The 27,377-nt window shown below is 39.8% G+C and overlaps 1 protein-coding gene across 4 annotated transcripts in view; it reads left to right on the forward strand.

Moving 5' to 3' along the window:
* The first annotated feature begins 1,077 nt into the window (after nucleotides 1–1,077).
* Nucleotides 1,078–27,377, forward strand: part of BAZ1A (bromodomain adjacent to zinc finger domain 1A) — an 80,741-nt gene continuing 54,441 nt past the window's right edge. For all 4 annotated transcript variants that reach the window (XM_004467896.5, XM_058293556.2, XM_012528779.4 and 1 more), the window contains exons 1-3: nucleotides 1,078–1,212; nucleotides 1,658–1,828; nucleotides 13,894–14,172. In XM_004467896.5, the coding sequence (XP_004467953.2) occupies nucleotides 1,716–1,828; nucleotides 13,894–14,172 (392 nt within the window). In that variant the 5' untranslated portion in view covers nucleotides 1,078–1,212; nucleotides 1,658–1,715. The remainder of the gene's footprint in view (nucleotides 1,213–1,657; nucleotides 1,829–13,893; nucleotides 14,173–27,377) is intronic.

Consider the following 27,377-nt stretch of genomic DNA (forward strand, 5'->3'; position numbering starts at 1 on the left):
TCAATGTACACATGTGCATAAATTGAAGCGCTAAAGATGCTCCTACATTGTTTCGGTAACAACTATCATTTCACAATATTTATAATTACAAAAAAAATTTTTGTTGACTGCTTTCAAACTTTCTTTTGACTCATTCTGACATGTTAATTTTCAATAAGCAAATGTCAAGGGCAGTAGCAAAAAAACTTTAAAACAAAACTGGGACATTTTCCAGTTACTTCTAGTCACAAAAATTGTTTTAAATTCAAAAGTCATATGCATAAAAATTGGTTTCACAAAGAAAAATATTGATATAAGAAAGTTGCTTTAAGGGACATTTTTCACTAATAAAGCCATACTCTTTAAAATTTTGAGTGATTGAATTACATTATTTTCCCAAAGAATATTGGTCATTTGCAAAACATTTTCAGCATTGTATTTTAAGTATTACTTTTAAAGGTGGTTAAATATTGTGGGGGTCCTTTAGGCATAATGACAATTTCTACTATAAACTTTTTTAGTCTTTTCCTCTGCTAGTATTTGATTTGCTCTAAGTATTAAAAATAATTGCGGTCAGGAAAGGTATTTTCTCAAGAAAGATGTTTAAACAAGCAAACTATTTTTTTAGAGATACGAATTCTAATTTTGAAGAATATATTTCTTATTTCTCATTTCTCTTTCCATCTTTAAAATACAAGTTCAATCGTAATTTGAGTCTTGTTCCCATAGCGTAGCCAAGCGTTGGTACCGGACTTGAAGACGAAGGCTTTACTTTGCTAGCCATGTGTTTATGAAACCCCAGCTCTTTTCTTAGATCTTTTGGCTGATAATCTCAAACATGGAGGATGCTTCTGATTCTTCACAAGGGGTTGCTCCATTAATTAATAATGTAGCTCTCCCAGGCTCTCCGCCGTCTCTTCCTGTATCAGTGACAGGCTGTAAAAGTCATCGAGTAGCCAATAAAAAGGTAGAAGCGAGAAGTGAAAAGCTCCTCCCAACAGCTCTTCCTCCTTCTGAGCCGAAAGTAGATCAGAAACTTCCCAGGAGCTCCGAGAGGCGGGGAAGTGGCGGTGGGACTAGATCCCCCGCGCGGCGCCCGGCAGCGGCAGCGGGAGGAGCGGCGGCCCTAGGCGCAGCGGGGCAGGCGAGAAGCGACCCCCGGGGAGGACGGAGCCTCTCCTCGCTCCTTTCGTAGTTGAGAGGGTAGAAAGGTGGCAGTCGGCGTGCTTGCAGGTGAGAAACTCCGGCGGTCGCTTAGGGCGCCGGCCAGCGCCGGCGAGAAAGTGCAGGCGAGCGGGGAAACAAAGCGAATCGGGGACGGGGTCGGCCCGCCGCGAGCCCCCTCGTGGCGTGGGGCGGGCCGCTGCGCGCCGAGCACGTTGTGAGCCCGGCGGCCGCGGGCGGGGAGCCGGCGCTGGGGGAGGGGGCGGCAGCCTCCCGCACCGCCCGCCCGCGGCGGAGCGTCGGGCCCCATTGTGAGCCGCCCGCCGGGCGTGCGGAGGTGGGGTGCGCTCCGCGGGCCCAGGCGGCGGCCGCTCGGCTCGCCCGGGACCCCGGCGGCGGCCGGAGAGAACTCGGGTCCGGTGGCAGCGGCCCTGGCCCCGGCGCGGACCCAGCCCACGCCGCCGCCGAGCGCTCCCCACCTCACCGGCTTTCCTTTCCCTCCAATTTTTGATAGGGAAGCGGGGCCGACACGCGCGGCGGAGAGTCGGGGCGAGCCCGCGAGCGGACGGGAGATGCCGCTGCTCCACCGAAAGCCGTTTGTGAGACAGAAGCCGCCCGCGGACCTGCGGCCCGAAGAGGAAGTTTTCTACTGTAAAGTCACCAACGAGATCTTCCGCCACTACGAGTAAGGGCCGGGCCGGGCCGGCGCGGGCAGTGCGGGGACGCCCTCCCCCGCACCCCGGCTCCGCGCAGGTCTCCTCTCCCGCTCCAGCGCCCTTTTGTCTCCCTTTCCTCCCCCTGGACTTCTGGCGGGGCGATTTGAAAGTGACGGGTGGCCGCAGGCCCGCGTTTCTCCGCTCCCGAGCCCGACCCTGGAGACGGAGCGGGGCCCGCGGGTGGCCCTGGCGACCGCGTCGCGCGTTGGGGGAGCGGGTCCGAGCCGAGGCGGCTGGAGTCCCCGGCCGGCCCCGGGGACCGCTCGGAGCCTCGGCTGCCGCCCGCCAGCCTGCCGGGTGGCGGAAACTCCCCGCCTCGCCCCTCCCCGCCGCGGCCACACGCGCGCTCCGCGGCCAGTTCCGGGATCCCCGCCGGGTGGCCGAGGGGATCCCCGCTCCGGCCAGCGGCGCGGGACCGCAGTACCCCACTCCGGGAGGGAATCCCCGCCCCCGGGGGCAGGGGACGGCCGGGCTGGGCTCCGCTTCCTGGGTCGGGAGTGGGGTCTGACGTTGGCACTGTCTGGGTCAGGGCAGGACGGAGCAGAGTTGCGAGTCCGGGGAGCAGGGCTTCCCCTGGGCCCGGGGGTCCTGGGACTCGCGGGCCCCCCCGGGCGGCCTCCTGCGCGGCGGGGCTAGGCCTGGGGGCGGGCGACGCGAGCCGCGCGCTCCGTCACCGCCTCTTTTCGGTGACTAACTCCCGGCCCCGGGGAACTCGGCGTCTCCGCCCCCGGAGACCGGGTGAGGAAGGAGTCCGGGCCCGCCTGGGAGAAGAGGAAGAGGGGAGAGGGCAGGGCCTCGGGCGCTCCGTTTTCACTTTCGCGTAGCCGGGAGGGCGGCGGGGGGAGTTGGGCGAGGAGGTTAAGACAAGTTCAACTCCAGCCACCGCCGTCGCCTCTTTATCCTCTGGCGCTGGTGAGCCACCTGACATGTGCCACTCGCTATTGTTTTGTTTTGTTTTGTTTTTCCTTTTCTTTTGTCTCTCTTGTTTTGATAAGAACTCAGAGCTGCTGCTTGTGCAGTTTCAACCCCTAAATTTCCAGCTTCTTGCCTGGTTTTATGCTAAGAGATCCCCTTGTCCTGTGACACGAAGCAGAGGAGTATATTTTGGCAGACTTTAGGAACTTCAAGTGAGAACCTGAATTGATCAGTCACCTAAAACAGCCCGATCCTCCCTTTTTCATAGGCCTTATTCTCATCACTCAGAAGGAATCCCTTTGTGGCTTGGAAACTAAGTGTTATAGCAACCAAGTAAATTATGTGTAGGAGGCACCTTTTCTGAGCGGAGGCTTGATCCAGGGAGGTCTTTAACAAACTCTGCACCTGTCGGAGCAACGAATAATGAGGTTAGAAAAGTCAGTTCCTTTGAGCATTTACTTTATTTTTTGTCAGTTCCGCAGAAAAATGAGTTACAACTAAACATGTCAAATATTGTTCTAGAGAGAAGTTTTTCAGCAGGCAATACTTTTAAACCAGAATGCACATCTTACTCTGCTCCTGTACAGACTTGTTTTGTTACTCAAAAAGATTTTACTCTTGTAACTATTTAAATGAATGTGGATTAGGTAACTTGACAGGGATAATGTCTTTTTTTTTTTTAGTTTAAATCCTGAGGTTTTTAAAGTTGTCTTTGAACGGCAACAAAATAGTAGATTTCAAACTCTGCTTTCCCTTTTGATATAAGCAATCCTATCTTTTTAAGAGGATTTCTTCACTTTTGAGTGCAGGATGAATATGGCTCTCATCCTTTTTGATTTTGGTATTTTGGTTCTTGAGGTGAACTGCTCTAACGTGGAGAAATTTGAAATGCAGAAATGAGATTTTTGGTGTTACAAACCTACCTACCTATGTTCATTCGTATTAAGGAACTGCATCTCTCTAGACTTATGACATTTAAAAATTTTTAAATAATTTTTGTTTTTTTTTTCTTGTTGCTCTAGTGTTTGGAGTTTTGGAAATTATAAGCAGTTCAGGAGAGATGATTGGGTTTGGGAGGAAAAACCAGTTATCCCCAAACAAAGCAGTGTTACTGGTGTTCTTAGGATTAATCTTTATGATTTTGAATTGGCAAATTGAGACTTCTCCTTGTCCTTCTAAGTAACAATGACCACCGCCTCCATTGTATCTAGTATGTTTGTTATTATTGTATTGTAGTGCAATCTATTTGTTGCCTTACATTTTCTCTTCTTCAAGACCCTGAATTCTTTGAGAAAGACTTTAACCGGGATGAATCCTTAGTGATTATATAAAATAACTCCTTTGTTTCTTTGAACTACATGCTCCTTAATTGCTAACTGTTGTTTGGCCTGCTTTCATAAGTAAAGAAGACTCATTAAAAATAGCATTTATAGGCAAATGCATAATTTAGTTTCTTAAATAAGTTAAAAATTTTGTAATTTTGGTTAGCTGACAATTTTAATTTTTATTTAGTTTTGGCTGCGAAATGTTTAAAAAATGGAACAATCAGATCTGAATGCCAGAAATTCTAGATTTACGGGATAGGAAAATGATTTGTTTATTCCTCAGTGACTTGATCTTCTAAATAAAATTACTGTTTTTTTTTTTAAAGCCATTTAGACCTTGGATGTACATCCCATCTTTGTGTGACTCCAACCTTCCATCCAAAATATAGGAATCTCTTCCACAACATCACTGACAGGCAGTCCAGCTTAGGTGTTAACCTGGCCTTCCAGTGACAGGGATTTGATTAGCTTTTAGGGCAGCCAGTTTCCTTTGTTCATCAGATCTCACTTGTCAGTTCAGTCCTTTCAGCAGCCTTCTTTTACAGATGAGGAAGCTGGGGGCGGGATGGAAGGGGTTGGGGGGAATAAGTCCAAGATCACCCAGTATCCAAAATCATGTAGCTAGTAACTGGTGACACTGGAATTGTAACTCAAGGTCCTAAGACTCTAGAGTTTATGCTCTTATTTACTATCATATGGTGCTTATTATGGAGAATTCTCCCCATTATATATTGAAGTTTACACAAGTGTGCATCCAGAATATAGAAGCATTGCTTAGAATTCAAACTGGCTGCCTAGATTTTTGTGTAGGCAGCATCCTCTGCTGCCTGTACTCAGACATTTGACTTCTTTGCTATAACCCCAAATAATTAAGCTCTAGATTTTAATATACAAACCGGAATACTGTTTATCAGTTTACAGTGGAGGGGGAAGAATGCCTTTCACACAGACCAATTTCCATACCTGATAATCAGCTGTGTGTGAAATCTAATTACAAACAGAAGGCTATGTGGTGAACATGGGATTTTCAAGGGGTCTTGGATAATCTTCATAGCTAGTATCTTCAAACTAGCTCCACTTTAGGGGATAAATCTGTGCCGTGGCCCAGATGCTTAGGTCAATGGTTCCTTTTTCTTTTGGTATAGCAGAGAGCTTCCTAAATGCTTTTCTTTCTGAGTTTTACCTTTTGTATATTAATACTTTCTTTCTAAAGACAAGATAGATCAGTCTGTATTAATGTTTTCTTTCTAAAGACAGAATATATCAGCCAACCTACTTCAAAACTTAGTAGTGCAAAACAGCATTTTATTTGCTCATTATCGTGTGCATTGGCAGTTTGGTATGTGTTGGCCTCTGCTCACTCACTCAGCTGCTGTCAGCAGGAGGCTAGGTAGACGCTGGATGTGCATTAAGGTAGCCTCAGTCACATGGCTGGGACCTGCCTCATCATGTGGTCATTTATCCTCAAGGGCTATTCTGGACTTCTTTGTGTGTGGTTTCAGAGTTCTAAGAAGGGAGAGCAGAAATCTCTGTCATTTCTACCTCATTCTCTTGGTCAGGTAAATTACAAGTATAACTTACATTCAAGGGGTGATGAAATAGACTCCACCTCTTGGGAGAAGGAGCAGCAAAGGAATAGTTCATTGGAGCCAGCACATTTTCACCTCTCTTTGCAAAAATTTACCACTAAGCAGTTGATGAGATACTTTATTCTTAAATCATCCTAATTGGATTTGGAGTACTCACTGACAATCTCTGTAATTGATTTTATCCATCAAAACTATGAAAAACATCCTAACAACTTATGGAAATACCTTTTTGCTTGCCCCTGTACTACCTGTAATATTGATTTAAGTTCTGTTTTTTCCTGAAATTACTATCATTTCTAGGCTTGCCCACAGAAGCTGCCCAGAAGAAATATCTTCTGATCTTAAATCTGGTAACTAATTTTGCCTCTTTCTAATCCCTTTCCAATGCCAAACTTTATCTTCTTTTAAACATTCTCAAAGTCTTTTTTTCTGTTCCCTCTGACATGGTTTCTCTACCATACTGGTTATTCTTCATATTCTCCTACATTTTCTCTGTATAAATGGTGCCGTAACAATAATAATTGATGCTATTTATTGAGTTCATATATAGTATATTGGGCATTTCACTTAGAATTATGTTATTTAATTTTCACATTAACTGTTAATGGAAGGTGTTATTCCAAATTTATAGAAGGGGAACTGAGTTCAGAGAAATGATGTAATTTATCCAAAATCACTTATAACCTTAGTGAAGCTGGGATTCAGATACCTTTCCCCTTCCCATTCATGTGTTGGCTTTTTTTGTTTAGATACACATAAAAAGATTACCAGTGAGGGTACAGTTGTTTATCTTTGACATGTATACTTCTATTAATGTTAGAAAATGTATTCTGCAGACTTCTTTCTTCTTTTTATGAGTGCTATAATGTGTTGTGTGAGAATCTTTGGAGACTGAAAGAATGTGACCTAGAGAGATAAGGCAAATGAATGTATGTTTATAACATAATGTGTAACAGCCAGTGTAATGAGAGCACAGAAAATAGAGCTTGACAACTGGGGAGTTGGGGAAACCCTTAAGTAGGAGGTAACATCTGAGTTGGGTCCTGAAAGGGAGAGCACACAAGACACAGAAAAGGGAAGAGAAGGGCATTATATGTAGAGAATACTCTAAAGAATCCATTTAAAAGATATAGAAGTGTGACTTTGAAGTTCATCTAAAATTGTTTTACAGCCACTGTTGTTTGGCTAGGACTTACCCATAGAGCACTAGTTATGTTTCACCCTTACTGATTTCCACTTAAGGTTTTCATTTCTAGATATTTAAAAATCTTTATTGCTGTTCTTCAGCTATGGATCATCTGCAGATTTTATGAACCTGCCTTGTATGTCATCTTCTAAGTCTGTCTAAGGCAGCACCAAATAAAATACTGTACAAAGTATTGTTTCATTGAATTTGGGTATTGTGGTATTAAACTTCACGTTTTTATTAACCTTTTCCCCTGACCATCTATGAATAAATGTAATGTAGTTTTCATGTAGCTAGTACTTCTCTATATAAGGTATGCTAAATTTGGTATGTCTGTGTCTCCTGATACCCTACTCTTGTAACCCTGTCAGTGACAGAAATTGTTAGAACAACAGTTCTTATGATTACTACTATTCTACATTTATAAGCCATGCTTTTCATCTATTGCATGTCATGTCATATATATTTTTAAAGATTTATTTTTTATTTATTTCTCTCCCCTTCTCCCTCCCCCCCATTGTCTGCTCTCTGTGTCCATTTACTGTGTGTTCTTCTGTGTCCACTTGGATTCTTGTTAGTGGCACCAGGAATCTCTGTCTCTTTTTTGTTGTGTCATCTTGCTGTGTCAGCTCTCCATGTGTGCAGTGCTACTCCTGGGTAGGCTGTACTTTTATCGCGCTGGGCAGCTCTCCTTGAGGGGCGCACTTGTTGCGCGTGGGGCTTCCCTGTGTGTGGGGGGGCACCCTTTTGTGGCAGGGCACTCCTTGCATGATGCATCAGCGCTGCCCACGGGCCAGCTCACTGCAAGGTCAGGAGGCCCTGGGTTTGATCCCTGGACCTCCTATGTGGTAGGTGGACGCTCTATCAGTTGAGCCAAATCTGCTTCCTATGATATTTAATTCAGGAATTACATTAGTTTTTAACCCATGATGGCATTTCTTAGTAAAGCTAATTATTTTGTGGGCAGAGGAGTCAAAGTACTTTAGGTCTTTTTCTGCTCTTTGCTGGATCTTTACCTTGTCATATCTAAATGATTAACATAGTTTTGGCTCTTAAGTGGAGTGTATTTTTCTTAATTGTATTTGGTTTCTAATTTTTGTCACTTCATTCTTAATCTTATTTTACCAGGTTTTTAATTTCCCAAATACCCTACAAGTTAACAGAATATTGCCCTTTGTTCTTCAATTTGTTCATCAGAGAGTTGATTGGCTTTATGTTAGAGATAATGTTTTTAGAAAAATACTCATCTGGTCAGTAAGAAATAATCATAAAAAGCAAGATTTGGCAGACTTTTTCTGTAAAAGGTCAGATTATAAATATTTTTTGCTTTGTGGATCATATCCAATATTGTCGATGTAGTGAGAAAGCAACCATAGAAAATAAGGAATGGGTATGACAGTTTCCATAAAACTGTATACAGAGACAGGTGGAGGGCTGGCTTTGACCTCTGGGCCAGTAGTTTGCCCACCTCTGGTAAAGAGAATTGTTGATAGAATGCAGTCATAAAGTGAAGACATAGTAATGAATATTACCCTGAATTTATTTATTTATTTATTTTCTAAAGATTTATTTATTTATTTACTTTCCCCCCCTCCCCTGGTTGTCTGTTCTTGGTGTCTATTTGTTGCGTCTTGTTTCTTTGTCTGCTTTTGTTTCTTTGTCCGCTTCTGTTGTCGTCAGCGGCACAGGAAGTGTGGGCGGCGCCATTCCTGGGCAGGCTGCACTTTCTTTTCACGCTGGGCGGCTCTCCTCACGGGCGCACTCCTTGGGCATGGGGGCTCCCCCACGCGGGGGACACCCCTGCGTGGCACGGCACTCCTTGCACGCATCAGCACCGCGCATGGCCAGCTCCACACGGGTCAAGGAGGCCCGGGGTTTGAACCGCGGACCTCCCATATGGTAGACGGACACCCTAACCACTGGGCCAAAGTCCGTTTCCCTACCCTGAATTTATATTCATATAAAATACTTTGTATTTTATAATTTTTTTGCTCACAGTAGTAAAATGCACTTTTGGTGAAAGTTTCATCATTTTAGAGATACTGAAATTGAAGAGATACTGAAAATTGTTCCCTAGAGTTCAGTATTATTAACAAAATTCTGTATGTTTGAAAATGTATAATAAAGGATGCAGAAAATCAGAAGTGGGAGAAGGTGAAGATGTGTAATATTAGAAATCGTACAATGCTGGTAGTTGGTGGTGAATAAGGAGAAATAGCCCTTGGGCTTTTTCCTGGCTTCAAAGAACTTACTTTTAAACTGCTACTGTGGCAGACAGTGTTCCTGCTTCCCTCCTCCTGAGGGTAGATCTTTGTGCACAGAGCAGCTATAACCTAACAGCTGCAGATTTTGCAAAGCCATAGACACAAAAGAAGGGAACAGCACAAACACATTGCAGGAGACACTGGAACCCTCATGGGTGTAGAAGGGCACCTGTATGTCACTGGTTACTAAGTAGCCTACTTTTCAACCTGCTAATACATGTTTAATGGAGGCTTGTGGCACTTGTGTCATTGCCCTCCTTAATATATTATACAGTGTTAACAAATCTAAATAGTGTTTATTGCAACTCAAATTACACTTGAGCTGTCCCCCTGCCAGGCACTCCGTGGTCCACCAAATGCCCCAGACACCTAGCTGCTCTGCCTAGATCTGATGGCTAATACAGTAGCCACGTGTTGGCCACATGCAGCTATTATTAAGCACTTGAAATGTGACTAATCCAAATTAAGATGTGCTGTAAATGTAAAATATACACTGAATTTTGAAGACTTGGTACCAAAAAAGTAAAATACCTCAGTAACTTTTGTGTTGATTGCATATTGAAATGAAATTTTGGGGGGACATGTTAGGTCAAATAAAAAATACAAAATTATTATTAGTGTTTCTTTTTAATATTTAAAATGTGGCCCTGGAAGCTTTAAAACTATATATGTAGCTTGTGTTCTATTTCTCTTGGTACTAGTTTAGATGCTGGTTAATGTATAAGATATTGAGATTTGAAGTATATTTTTCTTAAACAGTACTAGGTATAGTATAAATTATTAGAAGTTATGCCTTATGTATATTATATACTAATTGTGTGTTAGTACTAATTGGGAAGCTCAGTCTTATAGATATGTTTTTATAAGAATAAGTTTAAAAGTTGTGTAAAACTTTCTAAGCTGAACTACAGTTTTGTTCAATAAAACTTAATAAGGCCTCTTTTAAAAATCCATTCATTTTATTCCACAATATTGATAACCACCCATTTGGATATTTACCTATCTTAACTAATTAATTATTTATCTTATCAGATTTTCTTATTAGAATCAGATTGCATTTATCTTCTCTGGCATTCCTTTCTTCAGCTCTGCTTATCCTTTATGATCTTACTGTTAATGCCATTTCCTCCAAAAAATGCTCTAGTATTTCCTGATCTTTTTTGCCCTCTCCTCTTTCTCTTCCTCAGAATCCCTAGGATAACTGCCTCTGTCTTATAAAGATAAACACCTTTTACTTTGCATTTTAATGATATACGCCCATTATTTCCTAATAAAGGAGATCATTCAAAAGGATTTATCCTTGTACTGACTTAGTCATATAACTTGGCATATGCATGTTTTTTCTTTAGATATCATTTATGTTAAGGTATGATTAGTTTCCCTTTATTTCCATGGGTTTCATTTTTGTTGTTTTGTTCTGTAGATGCATATACACATGTAATTACCTTAATGGAATTGTTCCACATATTTGGAGATCTGGCTACTGCGGGAATAACCTATACAGATGTACTAATCAGGAAGTGAATGTACAGCAGTTTTAATACTTTTAGAATGATGGGAGAAGGAAAGGGGGATTTCAAGAAGGAGAAGTTAGAGAATAGTAACTACTAATTATATTGGTTACATATAATTATAGAAAATTATTAGAAAGGTAGATCAAAGTATAGAGGAGTAGGGGGAAATTTTTAAATATACCTTACCACTTAGAGATAACCATAGTTAACCTTTTTACATTTTCTGTTGATAAAATATTTTATTATAAAATAATATATGAGGAAAGTGGCTGTGGCTCAATCAGTTGGGCTCTCATCTACCATATGGGAGGCCCTGGGCTCGTGTCCTGGGGCCTCCTTCTGAAGGCAGGCTTGCCCGCAAGCACCGTGGAGAGCCGACTCAGCAAGGTGACACAACAAAAAAAAGGAAGACAAGTAAAAACACAGAAGAGTGCAGCGAATGGACAGAGAGCAGACAACAAGCAAGACACAGGGTGGCAGGGGGCAATAAATAAAAGTAAATACAGACACATAGAAGAAAGCACAGCAGATGGACACAGGGAGCAGACAGCAAGCAAGCCCAAGGGGGGAATTAAAAAAATAATACATGAGTGCATGCTCATTATAAAAATGGAAACAATATAGAAATATTTAGAAAAAGTTTTACTATTAAGTGTAATACGTGATCCTAGATGGGATCTAATAGAGGAGAAAAGGCTCTAAAGGACATAATTGGTACTTATGAAAAAATTAAATATAGACTGTAAACTTTATATCAATGTTAAATTTCTTGAACTTGATAACTGCACTTAAGGTGATTACATAAGTGAATATCCTTGTTCTTAAGAAGTGTACATGGGCAGTATGAAGTGTTCAGAGAGCATGATGTATACAGTCTACCCTCAGGTATTCAGAAAATGGATTGGTACATATATAGAGAGAGAGATGATGGATGGACGGATAGATAGAATGATTTGGCAAATGTGGCAAAATGTTAAAATTGGTGAATCTGGGTATCTGTGGGATCAGGCTGTGCTGGAATTCTCTGTAGGGGATTTGTATTATTTTTGTAACTATCCTGTAAGTTTGAATATATTTCCAAATAAGTTTTTCTTCCTTTATAGTCCTCCTGTTTTTTCTGTAAGGAACATCTTACAGAATAGTATTGTATAAATACGCACATTATTATTGTAATTATTATTAATGTACATGGGATTGGGGTTATTTAGTGACTTTAGTGATTTGGCTTTTTCCTACTCCGTATGCCTTAGAAATCTTCCCATATTGTAGATCTCTTACGTTTTAAAAGTGACTGCCTAAAATTTTTAAAAGAAGTAGTGCTTATATTAAATTCAGAAAGGCAGAAAAGCACTGAGTAGAATTATCCCTCATTCCCATCCCCACTCCCCAACCTGTTACCTTGATTTCTGTATAACAGTCCAGAAATCTTTCTGCTTCTATATGTATCCTCCCACCCTCCCTCCCTTTCTTCCTAACACAAATGGATCATACTACATATACTGTTTTGATAAACCTTTACTTCCAAAAAATAAAGGAAGGATTAAGCTAGAAATAGTTATTTTTTCCTAGTAACCTATGTAAGAACGTTCCTTACGCTTTTTAAAAAAATTGTGGCAACATTTATGTACCATAAAACTTGCCATTTTAACCATTTTTAAATGTGCATTTCAGGGGCATGAATTAATTTACAATGTTGTGCTACCATTCCTATCATTCATTACTAAAACTTTTTCATCACCCAAAACAGAAACATTGTGTACATTATGCAATAACTCTGGTTCCCTTTTTCTCCTAGCCCCTACTAACCTCTAATCTACTTCCTGTCTCTATAAATTTACCTATTTCATATAAATGGAATCATATAATATTTGTCCTTTTGTATATATGGTTTTTAAAAAATATTTTATATATTTATTTCTCCGCACCCCCTCATTGTTTGCACTTGCTGTATCTGTTCATCCTCCTTGTTTCTTTAGGAGGCACTAGGAACTGAACCTAGGACCTCCAGTATGTGACGGAGGCACCTAATCACTTGAGCCACCTCTGTTCCCTGCTTTGTTGTGTCTGTCATTGTGTTTTTCTTCTTGTGTCACTTGTGTCATCTTGATGTGCCTGCCTGTCACACCAGCTCATTTGTCTTGCTTGTCCTCTTTAGGAGGCACCAGGAACCTCTGCTCCCTGCTTTGTTGTAGCTCTTATTATGTTTTCTTCTGTGTCTCTTGTTGTGTCAGCTTGCTGCACCTGTCCATTGTGCCATCTTCTTTAGGAGGCACTAGGAACCAAATCATGTACCTCCCATGTAGTAGGCGGGAGCTCAATCACTTGAGCCACATCTGCTTCCCTATATATAGCTTCTTTTACCTAGCGTGTTTTTAAGGTTCATCATGTTGTAGCATGTATCAGCACTTCATTTCTTTAGTGGTGGGATAATATTCCATTGAAAGAATATGGCATTTTTTTTATCCATTCATCTATTGCTGGACACTTGGGTTGTTCCCACTTTTGGGCTATTGTGACCAATGCTGTGAACTTTGCTATTATTTTATTGACTTGACTGCTTTATCAGGATACACTGACTATTTTTGTCCTTGTAACTGTTTCTGACTTGAAGTATATTTTATCTGATATTAGTATACCTACCCCAGCTTTCTTTTGGTTACTACATGTCTGGTTTTTTTTTTCCCCATCCTTTTACTTTTAACCTACTTATGCTTTTGAGTTTAGGGTGAGTCTTTTGTAGAAAACATATAGTTGGGTCACCTTATACTTTTAACAACTGATATTTTTTTCTGTATTCATGTACGGTATCCATGTATCATAATTTACTTAACTTTTCTCTTATTGTCAGACATTTTGATTTAGTGATTTTTCATTGTTTTGCTAACAACTTTAAAAATTCATAATTTATTTGAAATTGACTCCAGTGTTTCAACTGCTTTGGAACAAAAAGCTTAAAAAGAAAGATTGAGTTTATTTTCTTTAAAAACTGATGGAAATCAAAGTCCAATTTTGATTGAATATACCAGTACAATATAAAATATAAAATATAAATGTCTTGCTTAAATACACGTTTTCTTAGGTTTGTATTAATATGTAAATTGACCAGTTACTAAATAAACCCTTGTTTGATTTCTATGATTGTATATGAAGTTTTGCATTAAAGACACAATCCTTTATCAGTTTTTAATGTAAAATTTGTGTGATGATGAGTAATGGTTTTTTGTTTTTGTTTTTTAATCAGTGACTTTTTTGAACGAACCATTCTATGCAACAGTCTTGTGTGGAGTTGTGCTGTGACAGGCAGACCTGGACTGACTTATCAGGAAGCACTTGAGTCAGAAAAAAAAGCAAGACAGAATCTTCAGAGTTTTCCTGAACCACTAATTATTCCTGTTTTATACTTGACGAACCTTACCCATCGTTCACGCTTACATGAAATTTGTGATGATATCTTTGCATATGTCAAGGATCGATATTTTGTTGAAGAAACTGTAGAAGTCATTAGGAACAATGGTGCAAGGTAAAGTTCTTTTAATGTTTATTTTTGGATAAGTATACTTTCACATTGCTCAAAATTTAAAATAACCACGAGTGAACTGAGGAAAACTTCCCTTTTACTGTCCTTCAGCTATCCTGTTACCCTTTCCATAGTTAGCCTTAGTGTTGGCAGTTTCCAGCATATCTTGCCAAAGGTGGTTTATTCGTACTTTACTATATATCTTTTTTTTTTTTGCACTTAAAATATCTTGGAGATCAGTCTATTACAGTGTAAATTACATTTATCCTCCTTTTAATTTACTGTATAATAGGTTCCATTGTATGGAAATGCCATCTTTATTTAACACTAAAAAACCTTAGATAGAGATATCTACTGTGTCCTTTATTATGTTACCTAATAGTTTAAATATGCCTGCATTTCTGGCTGGTTTTTTATCTTTTGACCAGCTGAGGGCTGAGTTTGACATACTCCACCAAGTTCTCTTTTCTTTCATCCAGGTCATAGAGAATAGAGTGGATTTTAAATGACTTAATATAAGGACAAAGTTTAAAAAAAAAATTATGTATTTTCCCAAAGTCTTAATAAGCATTTGTGATTGGCTAGTCATTGACATTTGTCATAGTAAACTTTATTTTCATTAAAACTTTTTATAGCCTCTTGACTTTTGAGGGGCTGGCTATAAAATATTTTTTAGACATTACCCTCCCCCATTATTGACCCTAATGAAGATTATTTTCTATCTGAATCTTAAACTATAGCAGTCAAAAGTTCCTAAATTATGTTCTTTATTATTTTATTTTGGAGAATCATTAATAATTTATATGCAATTTATAATAATATGTTAGCAAATTTAGTTACTAAATGCTACTCAACAGGAATTTTAAGAAGTCAAGCAAAGTTTGTATTAAGAACTAAACTTGTTTGGATTTGAATTTGGCAAGTAATTGAATAAGTTCTTTAAAAAATTGTGGGAGCAATAAATGGTAAAAATTTAATCTTAATTAGAAGGATTTTCATATCTAATGACTTGAAAAAATCTATTTTTTAAAAATTAGAAAACATAGATAAAAAGTATGAGAGGTTAATATACCACCAACAATCTTACCAAGACAATATCATTTTAAAAAGGATTATGTTATAAATATTATTTTGGAGTATTTAATGGTTTATGATTTCACTGATATGCTTAGAAAATAGGTTGTGTTTGGAAATAATAAGGCCATGTTTGGGGACCATGAAATTTTTTCTCCTATACCATTGTTTTCATTTGACTTGTGACAAAAATGTTTTGGAATTTACAAATTGTTGTGATACGTTAACCTTTAATATTACGAAAATTGCTTACTTCTAGAAATTCAGTGTTTTCTATTTAGACTTTTATTGTTGTACCTAAAAAAAAATGGGCATCAGATTGTTGTTTCTGTTAATAACAGTAGTAAACTGGAGGAGTACATTGTAGAAATGGGAAATCTGGGAGTAATAATACCATTGAAATTTATTAGGAAACATAACTACCTGTTTAAGATGCTTTTTTCCTGAAAAATGTTAAGGCTTAATTTTTATAATACACATGGGCTGTTCCTTTTTTTTTTTTTTTTTTTAAGATTTATTTTTGGGAAGTGGACTTGGCCCAGTGGTTAGGGCATCTGTCTACCACATGGGAGGTCCCAGGCCTCCTTGACCCGTGTGGAGCTGGCCCACGCGCAGTGCTGGTGCGTGCAAGGAGTGCCCTGCCATGCAGGGGTGTCCCCCGCGTAGGGGAGCCCCACGCGCAAGGAGTGCGCTCCGTAAGGAGAGCCGCCCAGTGCGAAACAAAGTGCAGCCTGCCCAGGAATGGCGCCGCACACACGGAGAACTGACACAAGATGATGCAACAAAAGAGACACAGATTCCCCTGCCGCTGACAACAACAGAAGCGGACAAAGAAGATGCAGCTAATAGACACAGAGAACAGACACCGGGATGGGGGGGGAGGGGAGAGAAATAAATAAATAAATAAATCTTAAAAAGAAAAAGATTTATTTTTAATTTCTCTCCCCTTCTATAGGCTGTTCTTAAATCTCTGGTCATGCATAAAGTTTTCCTCCCTTAATTATAAGATTCTAGATGTGTTCTTTTAAAATAATGTCTTAAACCCTTTAATATTATAGTTAAGCATCTAATTGGGTTAGCATGAAAAGCATCTTTAAGAACACAGGAACATGAATTCAGTGCTTAGCTTTTTAACATAAAAACTAAGGATGGTTTCAGATATTAGATCCACTCCTTACATGCTCTTTTCCCAAGATCACTGAGATTATAGATAACGTAGAGTTGGCTTTTTTGGTTGGGGTGGGAAGGGAGGGTGGATTTTGAGACTAGAAAATGAACAGCATGGTTTAGGGTTTGTATATATGGTTTCTTTTTTTTTTAGATTTATTTTTTTATTTCTCTCCCCCCCCCCCCCCCCACCCCTACTCCCAGTTGTCTGCTCTCTGTCCATTCACTGTGTGTTCTTCTGTGACCGCTTCTGTCCTTATCAGCAGCACCAGGAATCTGTGTTTCTTTTTGTTGCATCATCTTGTTGTGTCAGCTCTCCGTGTGTGTGGCGCCATCCTTGGGCAGGCTGTACTTTCTTTCATGCTGGGCGGCTCTCCTAACGGGGCGCACTCCTTGAGTGTGGGGCTCCCCTACACGGGGGACACCCTGCATGGCAGGGCACTCCTTGCAAGCATCAGCACTGGGCATGGGCCAGCTCCACACGGGTCAAGGAGGCCTGGGGTTTGAACCGCTGATCTCCCGTGTGATAGGTGGACGCCCTATTCATTGGGCCAAGTCCGTTCCCTGTATATATGTTTTACTAACACATTCTAAAGGCCAGCATCTTTAACCAAATTATTTTGTTTGATAACTTTGTAACTTGCTGTGAGCCCTATTGAATAGGGGATGATGGGTAAGGAAAAAATAATGAAATAAAATACTAAGAGGTACCATATGGAAAAAAGTAGGTTGAATTTGATGGCATACAGGAAAGTCATGATTTAAAAGGAAATTAGTAAAAATTAAATAGAAAAGGGGGAAGCGGACTTGGCCCAATGGATAGGGCACCCGCCTACCACATGGGAGGTCCACGGTTCAAACCCCGGGCCTCCTTGACCCGTGTGGAGCTGGCCCACGCACAGTGCTGTTGCGCGCAAGGAGTGCCGTTGCCTCTCAGGGGTGTCCCCTGTGTAGGGGAGCCCCGCACTCAAGGATTGTGCCCTGTAAGGAGAGCTGCCCAGCGCGAAAGAAAGTGCAGCCTGCCCAAGAATGGCGCTGCACACGGAGAGCTAACACAACAAGATGACGCAACAAAAAAAGAAACACAGATTCCCGGTGCTGCTGATAAGGATAGAAGTGGTCACAGAAGAACACACAGCGAACGGACGTAGAGAGAAGACAACTGGGGGGAAGGGGAGAGAAATAAATAAAAAATAGATCTTAAAAAAAAAATTATTAAAATTTCACTTTTTTTTCAGTTAATAGGATAGGCCGACACTTAAGAAAATGCACTTTCTTTGTGACCATAACATACCTTACATAACTTATATAAATATTACTGATTTAGAAAGCATTCCATTTAAAGGTTATTTAAATTTAATAATTTATCAAACTAACATAATATTTGCTATAAATAAGTTTTTTAAGTGAAATAATTGAAATTATTTTTAACACAAAACAATGTTATAAAATTTTTAAAGAAATAATTGAAAACCTCCTTCCTAAGTAATTCTGTTATTCTGTATATTTTATAAATCAGCCACACTGCCCTATGAGGTATGAAATAGTATCATAATCTATTTTATTTTATTTTTTATCTACCCTCCAACCCCAAGATGACTCCTTCATCTGTTTGTTGTTGTTCTTGCTTGTTGTGTCTGCTCATTGTCCGCTCAGGGTTTTTTTTTTGGTTTTTTTGTTTTTGTTTTTTTTTTTGAGGCACTGGGAACCAAACCCAGGACCTCCCAGGTGGGAGTCAGGTGCCCAACCGTTTGGGCCACACCCGCTCCCTGCTCATTGTGTCTGCTTATTGCATCTGGGACCTCCCTTGTGGGAGGTGGGCACTGAACTGCTTGAGCCACTTCCACTCTTTTTTTTTTTAATTCATTTTTTAAAATACTACATTCAAAAAATATGAGGTCGCCATGTACCCCCCACCCCCGTCATCCACTCTTGGTAATCTATTTTAAAGGGATGTACCTATACATGCCTGTATTGCTTCCTTATAGTAGTCATACAGAAATATTTTTTTAATTCTATATGACAGATGCTGATTTAGTTTCTGGGGATATAACTGTGAACAGCTTCCCCCACTCACTAAGCCAGTCATTATCCTCAGATATGCCAGATGTGATCCCCACTTCAGGGCTCTTATACTCAACTCTTCTCTTTGCCTGGAATTCTTTCCCCCTGATAGCAATATGATAAGCCCCCTTTCTGTTTTCCCTCAGTATCACTCTCTCTTGCAGCCTTCTGTCAATCCTATTTAAAATTCAGGCTCTCGTTACCCCAACGTTTTACATCTCTCCCTTATATGCTTTGATTTTTTTCTCCTTAGCACTAACATTATATATTTTCCTTATCTATTTTATATATTGTTAGTCTCCGCCACCAGAATTGTAAACTCCATGAACACAGGGATTTTTGCCTGTTCTGCTCACTACTGTATCCTCAGTTCTTAAATTGGCACATATTAGGTGAGCAACAAAGGTTTGTTGAATGAGTAGTGAGGAATGGTGGTGAGGGAAACAAACAAGTATAAACAATACAAAACTAATGTCAAATAGAAGCAGTCTGAAGGCTGTGATACGAGTGATGGGGTTAAGTAGTTGGCACTTCAGCTTGTGTGGTCAAGGAACACTGCTTTTGAGGAAGTGACATTTGATCTGAGACTGGAATGTGGGGAAGGAACCAATTATGTCAGGAATCCTCTAGACAGAGAAAAGCCCTGAAGTAGAAAAATTTAAAACTTCACTCTGACTACTGATGGAGAAATGATTGAAGGGAGATCAAGTGTGGAAGCCCTGGAATCAGTTTGGGGGTGATTCCAACAGGCCTTTCTAAGGCAAAGAAGACCTTTGAGTCAGGTGGCAGCAGTGCAATTGGAGATTCAGAATATTTTGGATGAAGAGATACTGGGATTTGTTGATGGGTTGGATGGTGGGTTGGGCAGTGTTTGGGATTGAATCATGTCCCTCATGAAAGGCACATTCAGGTCCCAATCCCTGGTTCTTAGGGTGTGAACCCATTTGTAAATAGGACCTTTGAAAATATTATTAATTAAGGTGTGCCCAAACCAAATGAGGGTGGGCCTTAATTCAATATGGCTGAAGTCCTTATAAGCAAAGGAAATTGGACACAGAAGGAGATGCTATGAGAAGCAGCCAGTAGCTGGAAGTTAACCCGGAAGGGAAAGGAGAAGACATTGCCATTTGCATTGCACTGTGACAGAAAAGCCAAGGACTAAGGTTAACTGGCAGCCAGCCCCAGAATGCCACAGTCTTCAGGGAGAAAGCATCACCTTGCTTGGACTTCTAACCTCAAAATCTTAAGCCAGGGAAGCAGACTTGGCTCAACAGATAGAGCGTCTGCTTACCACATGGGAAGACCATCTGCCTACCACATGGAAGGTCCGCGGTTCAAACCCCAGGCCTCCTTGACCTGTGTGGAGCTGGCCCACGTGCAGTGCTGATGTGCGCAATGAGTGCCGTGCCACGCAGGGGTGTCCCCCACGTGGGGGAGCCCCACATGCAAGGAGTGCGCCCCATAAGGAGAGCCGCCCAGCGTGAAAAAAAAATGCAGCCTGCCCAGGAGTGGCGCCGCACACACAGAGAGCTGATGCAGCAAGATGACACAACAAAAAGAGACACAGATTCCTAGGCCGCTTACAAGAATGGAAGCAGACACAGAGAGCAGACAACTGGGCGCGGGGGGGGCGGGGAGAAATAAATAAATCTTTAAAAAAAAAAATCTTAAGCCAATAAATTTGTGTTAAGCCAACCCGTTTATGGTACAGGCATACCACGTTTTATTGTGCTTTGCTTTATTATGCTTCGCAGATACTGCATTTTTTAAACAAAGTTTATGGCAACCCTGTGTCAGGTCTGTTGGTACCATTTTTCTTTAAGAATATGCTAACTTTGTGTTTCTTCTCTGTGTCACAATTTAGTAATTCTTGGAATATTTCAAAATTTTTCATTAAATTTACTTCAGTTAGCCATTCTCATATATATTAATGTTCTTAGGAAAGCAAAAGCAATACATGAATTTAAGTTAAAGAATAATTTAAATAGTTATTTTATTCAGATAGATCTTTATCCTAAGTAGTCTAAACTATTATGGCTTTATTTGCTAAAGTACGTTACTTTCACTTTTTGTTGGTTTTTTTAAAATCAGGGAATGAATTTGCATATGATAAAATTTACCCCTTTTAGTGTACAGTTCTGAGTTTAGAAGCAGTCATGCAACCATCCATAATCAAGACACAGAACATTTTTATCACCCCCCAAAATTCCTTTGTGCCCTTTGTAGTCAACCCTTGCCTTTACCCCCTAGCCTCTGACAACCACCAGTCTGTTTTCTGTCCTTACAATTTTGCCTTTTCTACAATATAAATATAAATGGAATCAGATAGTATTGTTGCCTTTTGAATCTGGCTTTTCACTTGAATTGCCTTGGCACCTTTGTCAAGTCAATTGGCAATATGACTGTGGGTCTATTTGGGGAGTCTCTTCTACTCCATTGACCTTTATGGCTCTCCTTTGTCAATACTACAGTGTGCTGTAGCTTTATAGTAATACAGATTATGTACATTGCTTTAATCTTTTATTGATTTTTCCCCTGATGTGGAATGAATGTTTTTATTGGGATTAATATTTTCTTGATGCTTATAATTCATTAGCATTTTAATATTAAACTTTTTGTTTTGAAATCTGGTAGATCACATGCAGTTGTAAAATAATAGCATTCTCATATATCCTTTACCCAGTATCCCCAACGGTGATATCTTGCAAAACTATAGTACAATATCACAATCAAGATACTGACATTTATTTCTTTTTTTAAAGACTTGTTTTATTTATCTCCCTGCCCCCTACCCCATGGGAAGAGAGGCGCTCTCACCTCAGCTCCCTAATTTGCTGTGTCTCTTATTATCTTTCCTCTTTGTAGTCTCTTTTGTGCATCAGCTAACCACATCTGCCTGCTGCAACAACTTGCCTTCTCCAGAAGGCACCGGGAACTGAACCCGGGACCTCCCACTTGGTAGGCAGAAGCCCAATTGCTTGAGTCACATCTGCTTCCCAAGACATTGATATTTATAAGCTCATGATACAAGGATTTCTCATGTTGCCCTTTTATAGCCACGTTCACTTACCTCTTGCCCCCAGCCCCGCCTTTTGAAATCATAGTTACTTTTTTCTTTATTAGAGAAGTTGTGGGCTTACAGAACCATCATGCATAAACACAGGATTCCCATATTATTAACAACTTGCATTGGTGTGGAACATTTGTTAAAATTGATGATAGCAGGGAAGTAGACTTGGCCCAGTGGTTAGGGCGTCCGTCTACCACATGGGAGGACCGCGATTCAAACCCCGGGCCTCCTTGACCCATGTGGAGCTTGCCTACGCGCAGTACTGATGCGCACAAGGAGTGCCAGGCCACACAAGGGTGTCCCCCGCATAGGGGATCCCCACGTGCAAGGAGTGCACACCGTAAGGAGAGCCGCCTAGTGCGAAAGAAAGTGCAGCCTGCCTAAGAACGGCGCTGCCCACACAGGAGAGCTGACACAGCAAAAAGAAACACAGATTCCAGTGCCACTGACAACAACAAAAGCAGACAAAGAAGAAGACACAGCAAATAGACACAGAGAACAGACAACCGGGGTGGGAGGGGGAAGGGGAGAGAAATAAATAAATCTTAAAAAAATTGATGATAGCACATCTTAATAATTGTACTGTTAACTATAGTTCATTGTTTAATTTAGGGTTCACTGTGTATCTATGAATTTCTTTGTAGGATTTTCATTCTGTTAAAAATCACAGGTTATCAAACTTATTTTCCTTCAGATATTCAATTTTCTGAAACAAATATAACTTGAATTCTTGGACTATGACTTGAAATATTGCCAATAGTAAGATAACTTTCAAATTTGAAAATTTCATTCAGCTTTTATCTCCTGAATTGAGGAATCTAGTTCTCTAATTCATAAAGTAAATTTAATGTAGTTAAACTACTTATAAACTGATCAGTGTTTAATAAAAACACGGACTACAACTAATGTTAGATTGCCTTTCTTTGTCATTTCGAATTTGTTTTGGATGCATACAGTAGAAAAAAATTTAGTGGCATAAACAAAATAGCAATTTGTCTTCCATGTAAAATAAGTCCAGAAATACACAGTCTAAGGCTCGGTATGGCAGGTCTGCAAAGTTGCCAGGAATCCAGGCTTTTTCTTATTTTCTGCTCCATTATCCCAAGGTTGTGGTTCTCGTTTGCGTTGTTCAGAAAGGAAGTCTGCTTCTCTTCCTAATCACACTTCACACTGAGGCCAGATTAATAGTTCTAAAGTTTATTATTGTGTTGAAACAAACACTTTCTTGGTACCAAATCTGTGGTGGTGTCGTTTTTCATTATATTTAATGTTTTGTTTCCTCTGATCTTCATCTGTTGGACTTGCCAGTCCAGAGCAAGTTATCATGTCATCTTAACTATCTGCATCAGTATGCCAGGCCCTGCTTAATGCTGAGCCTTCAGAACACTTAAATACCTGTTAGTTTGAATACGCTGGTTGAAATTTCAAAGTATTTTGGTAAAGTGTAAATTAATTTGCTTGATACTTCAGCCAAACCTATTCATGTGGCTTTAATATGATCATTTTTAGTACTAAGGTGTTCTTTTTAAATAATTAAAATGTATAATATGTCAGATAATGTATATACAAAATTGAGGCAAGGAAGGACTAAGGGAATCGGGGGGTGGGGATTGGGGGCGTGCAGTTTTTCATTGTGGTTAGGGAAGATTTTGCTGACAAGGTAACACTGAGCAAATTCCTGAAGGAAGTGAGAGTAAACCATGACTATATCTGGGGAAAGAGCATTCCAGGTAAAAGGCACAGCAAAGGCATAGGTTCTGACCCTGTTTTTCCACAGTATGCCTGGCTTGTTTGTTGGACAGCAAGAAGGCCAGAGTGGCTGAAGCTGAGTGAGCAAGAGTAAGAGTAAATGGAAATGAGGTTAGAAAGGTAATTGGGCAAGATCGTAAAGGGCCTTATCTTATAAAGATTTTGTGTGTGTGTGTGTGTGTGTTTTTTTAAACTTAAGTGAGATGGGGAGATGGGGATTTTGAGCAAAGAACTTACAAATCTGATATAAATGTTCTACAATGGCTGCTGAGCTGAGAATAGTGTACATAATAAAGGGTAGAACCTGGCAAACTGGTTAGAAGGCTATTACAGTAATTCACACTAGAAGACAGTGGCTTGGAGAAAGGTGATAAAGGTGGTGGTGATAAGAAATATTGGATTCTGGATACATTTTGGGTGGGTGTTAATAGATTTTGCTGATAATTTCATGGGGGTGTGAGAGAAAAAAAAGAAAGGGGTAAAATATGCCCTGAGTTTTTGGCTTGAGGAACTGAAAGAATGGCTTTTCATCAACAGAGATGGGGAAGACTGGGGGGGCTGTGGTGGAACAAGGCCAGGAATTTGATTTTGGACCTAGTAAGTTGAGATACCTATTAAATATTTCAGGCAAGATGTTGACTGGGCACTTGGGGTTTAAGAAGTTCAGGGGAGAGGTCTGACTTGGAAATATAAATTTGAGAGACATCAACATATAAATAATAGTAAAGTGTGAGAGTGATTGACATCACCAGGATGACATCCAAGGACATGAGATACAGAGCTGATTGGAATAGTTCATCGAAACAAATAAGATGCTTTTCCTGAAGTTCATGTCTCCTTACACATTCCTCTGGTAGGGTTATAGACACATAAACCCTATAATACTAAAGAGTTTTATTTTATTTTATAATTTTTAATAGCTTATTTTATCTTATTTTTTATCTTTTTTCTAAAAGATACATAAATCACATAAAACTAAAGAGTTTTCAATAGCATACTGATAATATTTAGAACTTAATTAGAAGCATATAGGATTTAATATATTATATTTTATCTAGAATTTTCCTTCGAAGGATTTTTGGTTATGTTACTATCTATTTTAATAATGGATTAAGTCTACAATAAGAGTAGAATGATTCTTATTGTCTTGTGACAGTAGGTCAAATGCCAAATTGGAGAAATAATATGACCTGATTCTTTGGGCCCACAAAAGAATCTCAGAACACTACATAAACTGTTCATAAATACTCTGATCAATTTGTCTAAAAAAAAAAAAAGGAATTATAAATAAGTCACCTTTTTCTGACCAGTTCTTTCCCATTGACAAGTAATCAACAAAATTCATTCTTTTTGTTTGAAGTAGGAGACTTGTTGAGTGGTCTGGTTTCCTCCAGTTGAAATGAACTATCACAAAACCAAATTAATTTGAATTTGTTTTTGTTTTTTAACTCAACTTCAAATCAGGTTTGCTCTTTTCCTACCAGTAATGTCAAAGTAATTATCCAAGTGCAAGATACTTTAAAAGTGTTGTTCCTGTATTATAAGAAATTAAAAGGGTAATGATGCAGCACAGGGGCAGCAGATATGAGGTATGCCATAGATTTAGCATATTCCATTTTTAGAGAAACAGGCTGAGTGGGGCAGTTCTTTACTTCAAGTAGATCTCCCCAGGCTTCCTTCTCTCCTTTTGCTGTTAACTATTTATCTTCTACTTGAGACTTGAGTCTCTTTGGAAATCTGTTAGAAAGTCTTCACTTGATATCTTGAGTAAATGAAGTGTCACTAAACACCAACTAGATGTCCAGCCTTATTAGATTTTCAAGAAGTGAGTTGTGTGGTTGTGACACAAAGTCAATAGTAGTATCGATAATAGCTACTATATTCTTTACCTGTTAAACATTTACTACATTGTAGGTACTGTCCCTATGCTCTACTAGTTTCCTTCTCCCATCTTCCTTTGTCAGACAATTGTATTTCTGTTAATTTCCTGTTGGTTTTAAATAAATTAGATCTTAAGTTACAATAGCCGTGTGGTCCTACTAGGTCATACACTGTTCCCTTTAGTTGGGACTGTCAGACCATTTTAGGCACCACACCAACCCTACTTGGGCCTGGTGTAAACCCATTTACTTTATTTTTTGTTTTTTTATTCCCCCACCTTGCGGCTTGTTCCTTTCTTTGCTGTCTCTTCTCTGTGTCCATTCGCTGCATGTTTTTTCTGTATCTACTCGTCTCCCTTTGCTGCGTCATCTTGTTGTGCCAGCTGTTCTGCTGGCACCCAGCCATCAGCTCTCCGCGGTGCACAGGCCAACCAGCCTTCACAAGGAGGCCCTGGGACGCAAACCCAGGCCTCCCATATGGTAGACGGGAGCCCAACTGATTGAGCCACAGCCGCTTCCCCCATTTACTTTGATGTTCCTTTAAGACTACCACCATTCTCACTACCTTGGGCTCTGCTGCTAAAGAAGGTCTCTTTTTCTGACTTGGAGAACTTGACCATAGGTTCACCGAAAAGCTTCCTTGATAACTTTCTGGACATCTATGAAATAATGATGATCCCTGGATGTGATATCTAGCCCCCTCACCACCACCCCCCGAAAGTGGTTATATTTGATTCTTTTCATATTTATTGTGCAGTTCATGTCACTAAATTATGGAGCCTTTTTATCAATAGACTACATAATCACTTGATAAATTTTGATATGACTTCCTATTGTTGTTCTTCCTATTGTTGTTCCTGTTTCTGTTTGCTGTCTTTACAGGCTTGATAATTGAACTTTCTCAAGTTTTTTCTGTTAGAGCAAAAAAATTTTTTCCCCCTTTTTAAGGAGCAAATAAAAAAATGAAAAATACATCTAATTGAACTGGTATAAGTCTGAGAGTGAGAGGAAATGAAGGGAGTAAGATAAGATGCCTTGAGACCTTGATTTCACCTGCAGAGCCTATATTTTGTTGATTTATTAAACCTGGGGTACTGTGAAACCAATTGCTTTTTCTTCTATTTGCATGTGGTACAAAGTTAATAACAGGAAACATATGGTCCTCATTGTGTGTCTAAAAGCAACATCAGATAGTGCAGGGGATTCTAAAGATGTTTTTCTAAAGGTAAATATAAGCATATGCTAAAATGTATCCTAATAAAAATAAGTGCTATCATCTTCTAAAAGTCAACCAATTTCCCAAAATGCATTAGCACTAAATGTACTGTTCATTTTTCTGGAATTTTATGGTTCTCTTTATTTTAGCTGTAAGTAACAAATTAATTTGGAACAAACATAGGCCAAAGGAGGGATTTATCAGTTTACAGACTGAAAGGAAGGGTTAAATAACCAAACCTGTGATGGGCAAGGTGCAGCTAAGTCTGAGGAAGAATAGGAGTAAAAGAACTGATTGCCTCGAATATCTTTGTCATCCCTCCTTTCTTCCTTCTTGTATGCTTTATCCTTTCACTGCCCAGTGGCCTCCTCCACGTGACAGAAAACATGACTGTTAACAGCCATGTTTATGTCTTACTGATTTTTTGATGAGAAGAACTCATTTTTACTTTCTAGATTCTAAGTTTAAAAATCTTGTAAAAAATGTATTGGCTCAGCAAAAAAAAGGGCCAACTCCTTTATTAGCTAGTTCTGATTAGGATTTTATGAAAACATGGTAACTCCACTGGTAGCTGTGGAAGAGGGTGTGAGATATGGGAGATTCAAGTTTCTAAAAGAAGGGGGCTGGCAAATTGACAGGCAGTTCCATGGATGCCCGTGATATAGTCAAACTTTTTTATGGTATGGGACACCAAATGAATGGTACACTGGCAAAATTGTGTAATCTTTAACCATTTTTAACACAGAGAATGGCACTTTAGCCCTTTGGCAGATATAATCCTCATTATTTGTGGGTCCATATTTTCAAATTTGCCTTCTCACTGAAGTTTATTTCCAAAATCAATATGTGCAGCACATTCATCATAATTCACAAACATGTACAGAGTAGTGAAAATCTGTGTCATTCCATATGCATGTTCCCAGCTCAGACTGAATAAGGGGATACTCTGCCTTCTTGTTTCAGTTTTTATAATATAAACAAGTGTCCT

Source organism: Dasypus novemcinctus, chromosome 3 (assembly GCF_030445035.2).
Source record: "Dasypus novemcinctus isolate mDasNov1 chromosome 3, mDasNov1.1.hap2, whole genome shotgun sequence".
In the NCBI taxonomy this organism is placed as follows: domain Eukaryota; kingdom Metazoa; phylum Chordata; class Mammalia; order Cingulata; family Dasypodidae; genus Dasypus; species Dasypus novemcinctus.